Genomic DNA, 14,207 nt, shown 5'->3' with positions numbered 1-14,207 from the left:
CCCAAGTATCCAATATATAATATTGATCTATTCTAATACTAGGTAATGTGAGACCTCATATAATAATATTTTTCAAATATTCCCAATGATCTCCATCTTGATTAAAATAGATGAATATCTCGTTCCTTAGAAAATTTATACAAAAATCTTCACCTTAGCGAATATATGATTTCATCTTGCTCAATGCCTAATTCTCTTTAACGACTCCTCCACATAAGAGTCTTCTCCCCTACAACATAAACCTTATGAGTATCTTTGGCGATATTACCAAGAGTTTAGCTCTCCAAACTTGTAGTGCAGCTTCTCGTACTGCCATTAAATGGAACACACCGCATAGTCATCTATTGCTAGGAACTCTTTCGATATATGGAATATCTACATAAAAGTTCACCAACAATTGTCCCCTTCAATACTCAGTCAAACTGAACCTTGGAGCTTCCTTGGAAAGCCTCAACCGCTCCCATCGTTGTCTAGTCCGATAAACATAGTTCAAAAGAACTATCATACTCCACCATAAAGGGTATATCTACAACATACACCATGCGTCAATGCTAACTAATATTTGTATCACATCATTGCATCCAAACCAATGCTCATGTCACACCTCTGCATCTTTATTAAAGCTCGTGTTACAACTTGCATCAAAGTTAATATCCATGTCACACCTCTACATGAAAGTCAGTCAGTGTCTTTGTGCTTTTGTGGATCTGCTAACAACTAACATCATTAACTATGACGTCTCAGACACGCTGTTAGGATATTCCACTTCTCATCTCAAATGATAACATTCTCTCAACATCTAGAGAAATACTGTCAGCACATGTTCGTGGGTCAAACTCAACACGAGAGTCCCTATTAGAGAATATCAATATATAACATTGATATTATACTATATTCTAGTACTAGGCAATGTGAGATTTCATGTAATAACATATTTTAAACATGCTCAATAGGAGAAACCTAAGCTTTTATAAATAATAGGCTAAAGAATATATAATAGACCAATAAGCACATTGAGTACCATATTTTTAACCAAAATCTTATCATATTAGGTTTATGGGTCATCTATATACAGGATGTTCAAATTACTTATATTTAATATATGCGAGACTTCAATAAATTCACAATTATAATACGTTCATGAAGTGTAAATCCCAACATTAGCAAACTCCTTTCAAGTGGAAACCTTTGAGTATTTGATGATGTAAAACTTAGTTATCGATGCTCAATGGGTCATCGTTATTTCCAACAGAGCATGCCTCATTTCCATTATCGTTAGGAAGACTTTCATTACAAGAAATAATATAAATTGATCCAAAAATAATCATCACACCAATATTCGGCCTAACTGATCCATCAGTTTTGATACTAGTTGTTAGAGATGGGGGAGCCCAAACTCAAGAACTTTACAAATAATAGGCTAAAGAATGCATAATAGTCTAATAAGTAGATCTCACAATACATTTTAACATGAAACTTTTAAGGCATTAGATCTATAGATTCATATACTTATTATAAGACCTTCAAATTACCCATATTTAATTAATGTGAAACTTCAAACAGATTCATACATGCTTTCCAACAAAACACACTTACACATGTACCCATTCGAACTTACCTCGGTTCCCCATTTGATCTTGTATGGGCTCGATCTAGGATTGTCATTTCCCAACTAATATTTATCAAGTCAACCCTTTGTCTTAGGATTATGCAATTAATATTTCTTGATGTGGGCAAGAGAAGGAAGAAGTCTCAGCATGTGGATCTCACCGTGCTACTAACTGATGGGTAAAAAATAGAATGTAATATCTACGTAGTGATAAAATAAAGATTTATACACAATCAATGTATTATTCACCAAATGTAGAGTTAGGATTAGCAAAACTCATGTTACCATTCTACCTATTATTGAAAATTTGGGTTATACTCATGGGGTCAGCTCCTCATAGGCAGACAATGCATAAAAAAATTGTTTACTAGCCCAAAATATTTGCTTCAACTTAGGGCTTTTCTAACAGACAGGGTGTGCTGTTTGTGAGCTTTATAATTTTAATTATTAAGTGTTATTTTGATTTTTTATTTGACTTGAAATATATGTAATTTTAAATTGTTTGAAGTAGCTAGTACAATGTTATGTATAGTTTTGAAAATATCATAATGACATAAGATTATTTATTTATTTTTGTTTGATTTTATATACTTATTATTATTATTGTTATTATAATTGTATAGCAGACAATCTACAAATCAGTCATATTCATATTTAAGCCGAATATAATATGGTAATTCATGCTCTTTTCACATATGATCATATCCATATTAGTCTTGATTTAAGTTGACCCTTACAAAGTGGGCAAAGCAACCATAATTAAAAATATTAATCCTATTATGTAATAGGAAAAAAGAAAATTTGAAAATAAAGTCATACTTAATAAATTTGAATTAACCAAATGTCAAAAACAAGTTGAAAGTGCAAGGTGAATTGAAGTTCATTTAATATTATTAATCATCAAATTCAAAGTTTTGATTAATAAGAAAAAAGAATGTCCCATTGAGCGGCCCCATTTAAATATGTTTTTTTCTTAAATTAAATATGGATAAATCTTTGCCTACGTATTTTGGTGACCCTACATAATCTAATCCAATCCGAAATCCATTATTAGTGATTTTATTAACTATGGTAATGGTTATTAAATCAGTTAGATAGTGGTATAATAAGTGATTCACTGATTAAATTAACATCATAAAGTTAGATATATATACTTTATACTCATATAATGTTGAAAAATTAATAAAAAGGATAATAACAATTTTTATTATACAATTTGTTAAAATAAAAATTGTATCACTTGATAATGAATCATGTTTTAGAAGTGTAAAAATATACTACTTGATGATATATTATGTTTTAGAAGTATAAAAATGTACTAGTTGTATGTTTGATCCTTATATCAATATTTTGATGAAAATTAGTCATTTTGATTAAAAAATAATTTTAAATAAAAATGACTAGTATGACTAATTTTGGTTGACTTTTAACTAATATCATTGTTATATAATACTAATATTGAGACTAGTTTACTAGTGTTTTTGGTTCTAGCATCAGACACTAAACGGTTCATTCAAGTCGATACTTGCAACTTATTCCTTAATTTTTTAATTGCACGGGTTTAATCAGGGAAACACGAGATGAGAGTTTTAAAATGAAAAGATGTGACTGGAGACTTACAAAAAAGTAACTAGAGGCGGCTGAAGACTGTGTTGCTAAAATATTAGCTCGTGTGACACGATGGTGTTATTTATAGTTGTAAGATTATTATTGAAGTTTATAGTCGTTGAGAATCCTTCCTAATTGATGTGGAAGCAAGACCAATAAATTTTAGTAGATGAACCAGTGAATCATTTAATGATGACTATTCCAAAGTCTTAGAATTATTCACTGACTCTTGAGAGTTATGAAGTTGGAGTAACACTTTTCAAAATGTCTTGAAAAGTATGACAACAATTAATCATCCGCTATGTCTTTATGATGAAATATTTCTCCTTCACTATATATAGGGAACTTTGTGAGGAAGAGATACAACAAACAAGTGAGAAACAACATCTTAGAGAGAAAGTGAGTGAGTTTATCCACATAATGTGAGATTTGTATTCCTAGTGAGATACTAGAGGGAATTTGTATTTCCATCTTTTTGGGTAAGATTGAGTGTTGTTCTATTTGTAAGAGATAATCAAATATTGTAATCCTACTTTCTATAGTGGAGATATTTTATGGTTTAGGTCACATGGTTGTTTCCTTCTTATATTGAGGGAGTTTTTCCACGTTAAAATTCATGGTTTCTACTCTTCTTTATTTTCTTTATCCACTTGTCGCTTCTGCAAGTGTCTATTTTGCATCACACAGAGAAGGGAAATTGGTTCTAAATTTTTCAACAATAGTTAAGTGATTCAAGTATCACATTTATAGTAACACCAGCTATTTTTTTAAATTACGTATCTTAACAGAGGTTCAAATGATTTTTATATACTCATCTTCAAACGGCACAAGTTTCTTAAGGATTTTTTTCATTTAATAACTAAACTTATAAACATATGGTTTATTGTTCTATTTTGAACTTATGTATTATAACTATTGAGTTGTAATTAAAGACTTTGAATTGATCTCACTAAAGAATAAAGAACGATTAGTTGGAAATATACATGTTTAAGATCACATTGCATGAAATTTATCCCTATATGTTATATGAAAATTTGTCTATTTTGAACATTTTCTTTAACAACCAAAAACTTGATGTCAATAAATTTTGACTTTGTAGAACTCCTATTATTGTTGAAGTAAATAATCGCAGATTTGTTGTCACAATAAATTCTTAGTGGTCTTTCAATACCGTTGACTACACGTAAGTCAATGACAAAATTCTGCAATCATGGTTGAAGAAGCTATGAGAGTCTATTTAGAATACTTCCAAAAGATAGCACATTCAGCAAGATAAACACATATCCAAAGGTGGAGTGTCTATTGTCTAGACACCCAAAAAACGTAGTCAGATGCCAATGTGTCAACAAAATAGCAGCTAACCATCACATGTGTGTATATAATCCAGCCAAATAATAATCTTCCTATGAGATGATTAATACTCGTGTGGATACACATACGTACTAGCATTTGACATTTATTATGAACAATTAATAGAAAAGATGTAACTTTGGCGACTTCTTGATTAACATGTTCACTTAAAATGTCAAACAATTTTATTTTCTAAAAGAAAAAAACATTTAGTTGAGTTTGATTCAAATTATATATTATTTATATCCACATATAAATACATATATTCGTTATAGCTTGATGATAGCAATGTATAATTTTCATCACAGAGAGTGCATTTCGAGTTTCAGTTACGATCCTTTTGAATTTTTTATAAAAAATATTATCAATTTAGACATGATTAAACATGACAGAGCAAACTGTCCAAACAGAAATAATGCTTCAACAATAGCAACACGTAATAATACAATCAACCACCAACTAATGTAACAAACTATAAGTGTTACAACCATTTAAACAAACAAGTCATATAAATATACATAAAACAAAACATGTTCACATAATAGACACATCACAAGATACTCTCAACGTAATGATCAAATATTAATAATTAGTTCTCTCGAACAATATCCTTTCTTTGAACTAACTATTATTCACATGAAAAAAACTTTATTTTTGTTACATATTTATCATCTATGTAATTTTAATCAATTTCCACAATAGAGGTTACTTTGGCAACAAATTGCATCAATTAATTCAAAAATAATTACTAGACAAAAAGTAAACAATATGGGTCCATTATAAAAAAAATATAATATTGAAATTAAAACATTCATATTTTAACATTTTTTATGATTAACAAATCGAATCGCACAATATAATTCCAAATCAAAAAATATATATTACATATATATCAACCCATATAAATGGATGCAATCTTAATCAAATGCAAAATAGATCCAGATTGAAATGCAAAATAGATACAGATTGAAATGCATAAAAAATATATGATCATGCATATGTTAAAACATATATGTAACACCAGATATATACACTTTCACACACTAACATAATAAAGTATATATAATTTTAAGCATTAATGGTAACCATTATATATATATATATGTGTGTATATATATATATATGTGTATGTATATATATATATATATGTGTGTATATATATATATATTAACTTTAATCAGTAATTCCAGACATCACAACAATCTCAAGTTGGAAACAATTACATATGTATATATATATGTATGTATATTTTAATTCACAATATATATAAGATCATGAATTCCATATTGTATATGTATAAAATAAAAAACACATCTTAACACATATATACATTATACCTATACTTTAACAAATTGCAAAATTGTAAAGTGACAAAACTCAATGTCCAACAATAAGGTATTAGTACACATATAATATACATATAGTATAATAGAGTCATAAAAGTTAATGCAATGTTCATGTATAGATCTGAATATATACTTCAACACATGTTGCAAGGATTCACAATACAAATTATTCATAATTCAAATAAGTGGAAGCAGATAAAAGTTATCTTCATTATTCCTAAATACCCAATTTTCATAACCAATACCAGAAGCATAAAAATTCCCAAATTTAAAAAATAGGGTTCATAAAAAAGTTGGGGAAAAAACATCTTTAATGGAGAATCACAAAATTCAGAACCTAAAGCTCTATACCACTTGTTAGATATTTCCTGATGATTGGTGAAATATCAATCCTAAGATATTGAATATCATAATTCTCACACATAATATAAAATAATGATACAAAGTCATATCTAAATTCATGTTCTCATCCTTAGATATACCTTATAAGAGAGTTTTGGTATGATGGTCTTCATCAACCAAATGTTGAATTCCTTTTGGGAACTTCGTTTTCTCTCTAATGGGGAGAAGTGAAAACTATTAGTGATTTGGTGTCTTGGGGACCATAACCATTCCTTATGTGTTAAGTTATAGAGTTCTCATTATCCCCTATATGTCAATTTTTTGGGTATCGATTCTTTAAGCCCATATTCATTATCAATTTTAAATTTTTTTATGAGTTGTCAGTAATTAGCCAATATAATTGTATTAAATATAAGATGCTCACCTTAATTAGAAATTATGAATTTCTAACGAAATCCTCCTACCATTATGAGAATGAAAGCTCTAGCATATTGTTCTACCACTTTCTCATTAGCATCTTGTGGAAGTTCCTGGTATATGCTCTCGAGCCAAGAAAGTTGTACCATTTGCTCCATTATTTCTTTTATGATAGCTATCTACATCAAATAATTTTTTTTATAAATATCATAGTATTCAAAATAATAAAAGTAATAATACTTGTACTTATGAAAGTAATATAGTTACCTTGAAGATAAGCAAGGAAGACAAATAAATGATTAGGAAGAAGCAAAGAAGATTAGGAAAAAATAGTAAGGAAGAGAGAATGTTTTAGTGTGTTTTTCTGGTTGTAGTGAGGATTAATACATATAGAGTTTCTGGTATATAATACTAGTAGATAGTACCCACTATAACATACAACTTAAGTATCATAACCACGATTTTAGGAGAGAGAAAATGGAAAAAGTGAAGTCATGGATATCATCCATAACTTTAAGAGAGAGAAAATTGAAAAAGTGAAATTGTGGATACTATCCACAACTTCAAGAGAGAGAGAAAGTGAAGTTGTAGATGATGTCCATGATTTCAATGGAAAAAAGTAATGTGCATTGTATCCATAAGTTTAGTGAAAAGTACACTACTCCCATAATATTTAAAAAGTTACACAAGAATAATAATAAATAAGTCAAAGTATACTTATAAATTTTCTCTTATAATTATCTTTATATTTTTATTTTTAAAAGTGATAAACAAGTAGAATATGAAAATTTGGTACAAACTATTTTATTTTTTATTTTCGTTTTTTATTTTTTTAATTAGTGTAACAAATTGATAACCTCATTATATTTGAACCAGATGAGATTATTTTTTTAGTTTTTTTATTTATTGAAGAGATAAATATTAAAAATTTCCCCTTTATTTTGAACTTGAAAACAATCTCATAATAATAATTATCTGGTATTCTTATCATTATTTTTATTATTACTTTCGTATTTGATTTTTTTTAAAGAAATATTTTTGAACTTTATGGGAATGAACATAATTAGATTTTTCAACAATTCTCAATAAACTACATTAAATTACTAATATCTTGTTGTTCTGTCCCAAATGTTGTTTAATGGGAAGGATCATTAACATCAAAAGTTTTAAAATATATGTTGGGTTTATACAAGTAAATATGAAGTTTTACATTAGATATGAGAAAATAAGTGAAAAAAATTATAAAGTAAAGAGATCTATATAACTAATATTTTAATATTTTGGTTCAAAACATGATATCTCACTTATATTTCTCTATTCTTCTTATACTCCGATAACAATCAAACTGTTAGGTGATTGAAGTCTCCACATTCTAGTCCACCAATATCTTGTTTTAATTAATTGCATCTATCAAGATTAAAGACAAGCCTAGATACAAGCACGCAATACATACTTTTATTTTATTCAGCAAATGACCTACTAGTCTTAATTCTATGAATTTTAATTTTGTGGTCCATATTATAATGTTATAAGGCACTTTTGAAGTTAACTAAATACATTTACATAAAATAAAATAAATGTACATGAGGGAAGACCTGCATCCATCACTGATATCCAGCCTTTTTATTATCTATAAAACCAATCCCTTCTACTCTTCATTTCTAAGATCATACTCTCATAGATAAATATGGCAAGAGCTATTATAATCTCAAACATGTTTCTTGTGGCATTTATGTTGCTTAATGTTCAACATGCTTTTGTAAGCTGTGTTTTGACATCAAAATTGCAAAGCAAAATAGCAAAAGTAAACCAGAAGGGACCTTATTTAGGTTTAATCATACCAAATTCTTTCGAACTGGGCCCTCTTCTTCAGAATCCAGGCTATACTCCTAGTCACACCATCATAGACTTTTCAGGTAAAAATCTATCCAATATAATCATAATTTTCTAGTGTTATTAGTAGTAATGATAGTAGTTAGATCTTGGACATGTATTTCTTTTAAGTTCATGGGTGTTTCCTTTTCCTTCAACCAAATAATGGCTCCTAATATAGCTTGTTCACATACACACCAAGGTGTTTTTTAAGAAGTATTGTGGTGCTGTGTATTTTTTTAATCAGGATAAATATTCTTTGTATTATTTTGTAGTATCTCTTATACTCTCTACATTAATAATTTTTTTCTTATAAAAAATGAAGGAAGGAGATTTCGCTTTGGAGCCATTGGCCACAAACCTGTTATACTAGTCATGACAGGATTAAGCGTGGTATTTTTTCTTTCCTCATTTTTTTGTATCCCATCGTAATTGTTTTTCTTTTTCTTCTGATCTACTTTTGGGTTGTGAGTAATTTCTATTATTTTGAGGTTATTAATTAGAATTCACGTTATAGTTATTATACTAATATATGGAATATATATACGTGTGTGTAGATAAATGCAGCCATAACTACTCAGCTTCTGTTAAGCTTTTTCAACGTTAAAGGAGTGGTGCATTATGGCATTGCTGGAAATGCAAATCCATCATTGAATATTGGAGATGTCACAATTCCTAAACATTGGGCTCATTTAGCACTTTGGAGCTGGCAGGTATATAATAGAATAAAGAACACCTCTCGATATGATTGTTTTTTTTTTATAAAGAAAAATTGTATTAAAGGAGCCCAAGGGGTTCCCACCCAATACAAGAAGGAAACAATCATAATTTAGTCGCACTTAGCGTAATACAAAGATTATGATCCATACACCAATTAGCAAACGACAAGGATTTATGAGAAACAAAAGAGATAAACCAAATCCACGATCTAGTTTGAACAAGTCAATTAAGTGTATATAGCTCGGAGTCTTCTCCTGAAAGATAACTTCATTTCTCATAATTCACACTGACCAAACCACTGTGAACCAAAGCATTCTCCACACCTTTACACAAGTACCGCTTTTAAAGGTACATGAAGCTTGAAAAAATCCATAATTGTTGAAGGCATTGTGATAGGAACTTGAAGCCAAGTGTAAAAACTTTTCCAAACACTTGCAACAAAGTCACAAGATATAAACAAGTGGTTAATAGTTTTAATATGATTATTGCAAGAAATACAAACCATATCTTCCGCCCTCGCAATAATATTCCTCTTAAGAATTTCATCCTTTGTTGCTAAAAATGAGAAACCAAACCATGTTTTGTCTTTTCTCTTTTCATCAAAATAACTTTTTCATATTTAAAGAAGCTGAATCCTTATGTTAAGCATTTTCATTTTCAAACAAGGGCAAACTTAACAAAGTAATGTCGTCGTAGGTTCCAAATTCAGATTTTATCGAGATGTGTTAATGCCCAACTATCTTTCATACAGTATGTATAACAATTATCTTTTCCATCCCCTTACCTAATCTTGAATCTTATATTATTTTTACTGCGTTTCCGGTGCAGATATTTCACTTACTATATAGTATATACATATATATAAATGAAATTTAAAAATATTAGGATAGGAATCTATGGCCATTATTTGCTCTATATGTATGTTGTTAAAGATTATCGGAGGTTTTTGAACAAAAAAGATCATCAGAGATAGGAGAGTCATTAAGTTAAGACAAAAGAAAGTATTATCAAATTACCGGTAATTAGTTAATGGTATGAAAATAAATATTATTTAATCTCATTTATTACAACTTGGCTTATTTAAAAAGTCATTATTGAAATTTTTTAACTTTAACGTTAACTTTCTTGAGGCAATGACGGAATAAATAAATAAAGTCATTATTGAAAAATATGTATTTAATAATACAAAACAAATTATAAGCACCTCCTTTGAGACTTGGCTTAAATATGGATATTGCTTCTCCTATTTCACAAATTACACCAATCCTTTTTAGTTTTTAGGGATGTCCGTGTAATTGCACCTCCGATCCTTTCCTGGAGGGTTATATTAATTAAGAGGAGTTTATGAAGGTATAAAAATGAGAAGAATGTCATAGATAGTTGTACTAACCTTTACATAAAGATAATTCTAAATCAAGTTTTTTAATTGTTGAAAGAGTTTATTGATTTAAATAATTTTATTATTTGAAACTGGATATCATAGTTATTAAGTTCGGTTTGGACTGACTAGCCTCATTGCGAACTAAATACCTAATCGGTTTGAGTTGCTTCCATTTCAAATTAATGGATCTGTGTGAGTATTTAATTTTATTGTAGGATAAACCTAAAATGAATACATGGTATATATATTTTATAAGCAAATATAATATTGTCTGTACTCAAATAACATAAGTATAACAATGTGGGTGTTTGTATATTTTACAGAGATATGGGCAAGGGCCTGAGGATACACTACCTTTAGAAAACAATGGAGACTACACAAGAGAAGTAGGGTACTTAAAATTTGCAGATTTCACATCAAATTTAAGTATTGGAAGTTCATTTGACAACCAGCTGAACAATATATGGTACCAACCAGAGGAGATTTTTCCCATTGATGGTGCTCCTGAAGAAAGGCAACATGCCCTTTGGGTTCCAGTTGATTCCAAGTACTACCATATTGCTCAAAAACTGAAGGTAAGTAGTGACTGGGAGCCTAACTAGAAGCCAGGAATATTAAGCTCTTTCTCTCTCAAATAAGTTATTTATTAATTATTCTAAAAATGACATTCATGCATCATGTCTTTGTAGGGTTTCCTACCTTTGTTTTATATTATGTACACATATGATGAGACCAATCATAACAAATTAAATAACAATAACTTACACTAAAATTTTATTTGGGAGTAGAGTTTTGGAAAGAAATGAAAGGAAATAGATAACTTTGGAAAGTCTTCCCCTTATTTAAGAGTTGGATGAATGCGATAGGAAGGTTTTGGAAGATTTCTCAAATCATCCAAAACCCTCCATGTGTCTAATTTTAAAATTCCACTTATTTGAGTTTTTTCAATATAAAATATCAAAATAGCTAATATTTTTAGAAATATTATATAATTATACATTATGATTTATTTCTTATTGTTAATTATATTTTTAAAGAAAAATAAAAAATATTCTTACATTATCATTAGTTTACTCTCCCTCGTCTAACATTTCCTTCTATTCTTTTCCCTTCCTAACCTTTTGATCACTCTCCTTCCTTTTCTCTTGTAACTCGCAACGAAAACCTAATACTCATATTTAGTTTCATTACATTCACTCGTCATCTATTTTAAAATATTATACCGATCTCTGTAATTAAACTTACCTCCTAAGTATAATGCATATAAAGTAGGGATAATTTATATGTGTACAAAAGTAACAAGTTAATGTCAAACGTATATAATAATGTTGTGGCCCGTAGTTGAGGCAATCACATATATCCCTAAGCCCAAAAAATTAGACTAGTAATAAACTTGATTTATTATTAATTTATAAGGAAATAAATTATAGCTAGATTTACTTGATTTTAAAAGGTTTAAAATGATTATATGCTAAAAGTATATGAGAATTAAATTAAAATCAATTTATGCCAAAAATATATTCTATCAAAGGCCTAAAAAATGTGACACGACCCTGATTAAATATGAATTATGTAGGCGGCATATATATTCTTAAGATAATTAATATGATTAATTTTCATGATACATGGATCAGGACTTGAAACTAGAGAATTGCATAAACTCAACCACATGCTTGAAAACAATACCGAAGGTGGAGCTTGTAGATAGAGGAACAAGTGCAAGTTTGTACCTAGACAATGCAGCATATAGAACATTCATCCATGAAAAATTCCATGTGAGTCCAGTAGACATGGAAAGTGCATCAGTGGCCCTTATAAGCCTACAACAAAGGGTGCCCTTCATTGCTATTCGAGCTCTTTCTGACTTGGCTGGTGGTGGTTCTGAGCAGTCTAATGAGGCTGATACTTTCTCATCTCTCGCCGCCACTAACTCCGTCACGGTGGTCATTGAGTTTGTGAAGCTCTTGCCAGAATAATCGACGTGGAAGACCACATAGTAATGTTGTCTTTGGACATTATTCCATGTGGATGATGCACATGTATTGATGGTGTTGCTTGTTTAGAATAAGCATTTTCCACGTTTGCGTTTTTGTTTTGGGGGTACAATTTCCACGTTTGCGTTAATTATGAAATAATGTTTCTTGCACACGATTTTAAAAGCAAAATATATTATGTTAATTTCTGTAATAATAATAATGTTTCTTTGTTTCATTCCATTTCTTCTTATGCAAGTGACTTATTTCTTTATTTCTTTAGTATCCTAATTACGAATCACAATCAAAATCAAATTTATGAGTATCTTTCTAAACTCAATCCAAATTTAATGGGGAACCCATTGTAATTGGGTTAGAGTTTTACCTAAATTCAATTTTTGGATTCTTATTTGATACAACTAATATCCTACCACAAACTCAATTGACATATAATAAATTAATAAATAATAGAACATACACAAATAAAATCACAATAATGGAAAGTTAGATGCATGTTCTGTTTTTCTACATATTATAATTGTAGAATTTTCACTTTTTGAACGGAGTTAGTGTATCAACTAAAGGAAAAAGGATATGGAAGATGATTTCATAGAGAACATTCGTGAATAATATAGGTTTTAGGCGAGTTTTTATTGAGTTTGGGTTATTCAAAACTTGGCGGAGTTAGGATGATAGTATTGTTTTAAATTCTATTCAATTTGAGTTCAAGTTTGAAATTTTGGGTTTAGAGTTGGGTAAGCATAAACCTGTAACACCGCGAATTTTACGATTTGGAATTACAAGATTTTATTAATTATATATTCGAAAATGAATTTCTGGGAATTTTCGGTAAAGAATTAGACGAAACTCTGGTTGAGTTTTAGTCTTGTAATTTTATTTCCTATTTTGTGGTAAATTTTGGTAATTTTCAGAGACAGTCGAGGCCGAAAACCACCTGGTACGGCTCAAAAAGTGGTTTTTGAGTTCCGTAACTAGGAATCGAATTCCGATCGCATCGTTGGCTTCGTAATTTCATTTCGAGTCAATATAGACCCTGAATACACCCATACCTATTTTCTAAATATTTTTCACTCGGAATGCCGAGATCCGAAATTCTAATCGGATATTACGATCGGGCGATTTATAATATCCGATCGAGTATTAGCCGATAATACTCAAGCATGTTTATCGCACATGTCCGCGAAGTGGTCGTTTCACATTGGGATGCGAGATTTTCCTTTCCATAAAGCAAACCCCACATCACTCACCCTAATGTCATAGGAAATCATCATTAGCCACCCTAGGAGATTTGCCATGATTGCCTAGGGGGAAAATCTGATTTCCTTCTCTCATTAAACACTCCACATTTCACACTTCACTCCCTCACTCTTGCATTTTCAAAGAAGAGGTAAAAATTCTCTCTTCATTTTCTCGCATTCTCTCATTTGTTCTTCCATCTTCAATCCTTGATCTCTCAACATTCAACCAATGGATGTTGATGAGATTTAAGTATGTTGTTCATGAGTATGTCAAGAACATATTCAACCGTTGAAATTTTCTAAAACGCTTTCTAACTCATTTTCTCTTCA

At 29.7% G+C, this 14,207-nt stretch overlaps 1 protein-coding gene across 1 annotated transcript; it reads left to right on the top strand.

Annotated features, from left to right (window-relative positions):
* LOC109349804 (5'-methylthioadenosine/S-adenosylhomocysteine nucleosidase-like) lies at positions 8,329–12,708 on the top strand. Its single transcript, XM_019590796.1, has 5 exons — positions 8,329–8,588; positions 8,870–8,937; positions 9,102–9,257; positions 10,969–11,220; positions 12,280–12,708. The coding sequence occupies exons 1-5, from the start codon at positions 8,360–8,362 to the stop codon at positions 12,619–12,621; spliced, it is 1,047 nt and encodes a 348-aa protein (XP_019446341.1). The 5' UTR covers positions 8,329–8,359; the 3' UTR covers positions 12,622–12,708.

Source organism: Lupinus angustifolius, chromosome LG06 (genome assembly GCF_001865875.1).
Source record: "Lupinus angustifolius cultivar Tanjil chromosome LG06, LupAngTanjil_v1.0, whole genome shotgun sequence".
In the NCBI taxonomy this organism is placed as follows: Eukaryota; Viridiplantae; Streptophyta; class Magnoliopsida; order Fabales; family Fabaceae; genus Lupinus; species Lupinus angustifolius.
This window is presented reverse-complemented; position numbering and strand designations above follow the sequence as displayed.

Coding starts and splice junctions, on each gene's coding strand:
- LOC109349804 (XM_019590796.1), top strand. CDS start 8,360: ATGGCAAGAGCTATTATAATCTCAAACATGTTTCTTGTGGCATTTATG. Junction 8,589..8,869: donor CACCATCATAGACTTTTCAG/GTAAAAATCTAT, acceptor TAAAAAATGAAG/GAAGGAGATTTCGCTTTGGA. Junction 9,258..10,968: donor TAGCACTTTGGAGCTGGCAG/GTATATAATAGA, acceptor TATATTTTACAG/AGATATGGGCAAGGGCCTGA.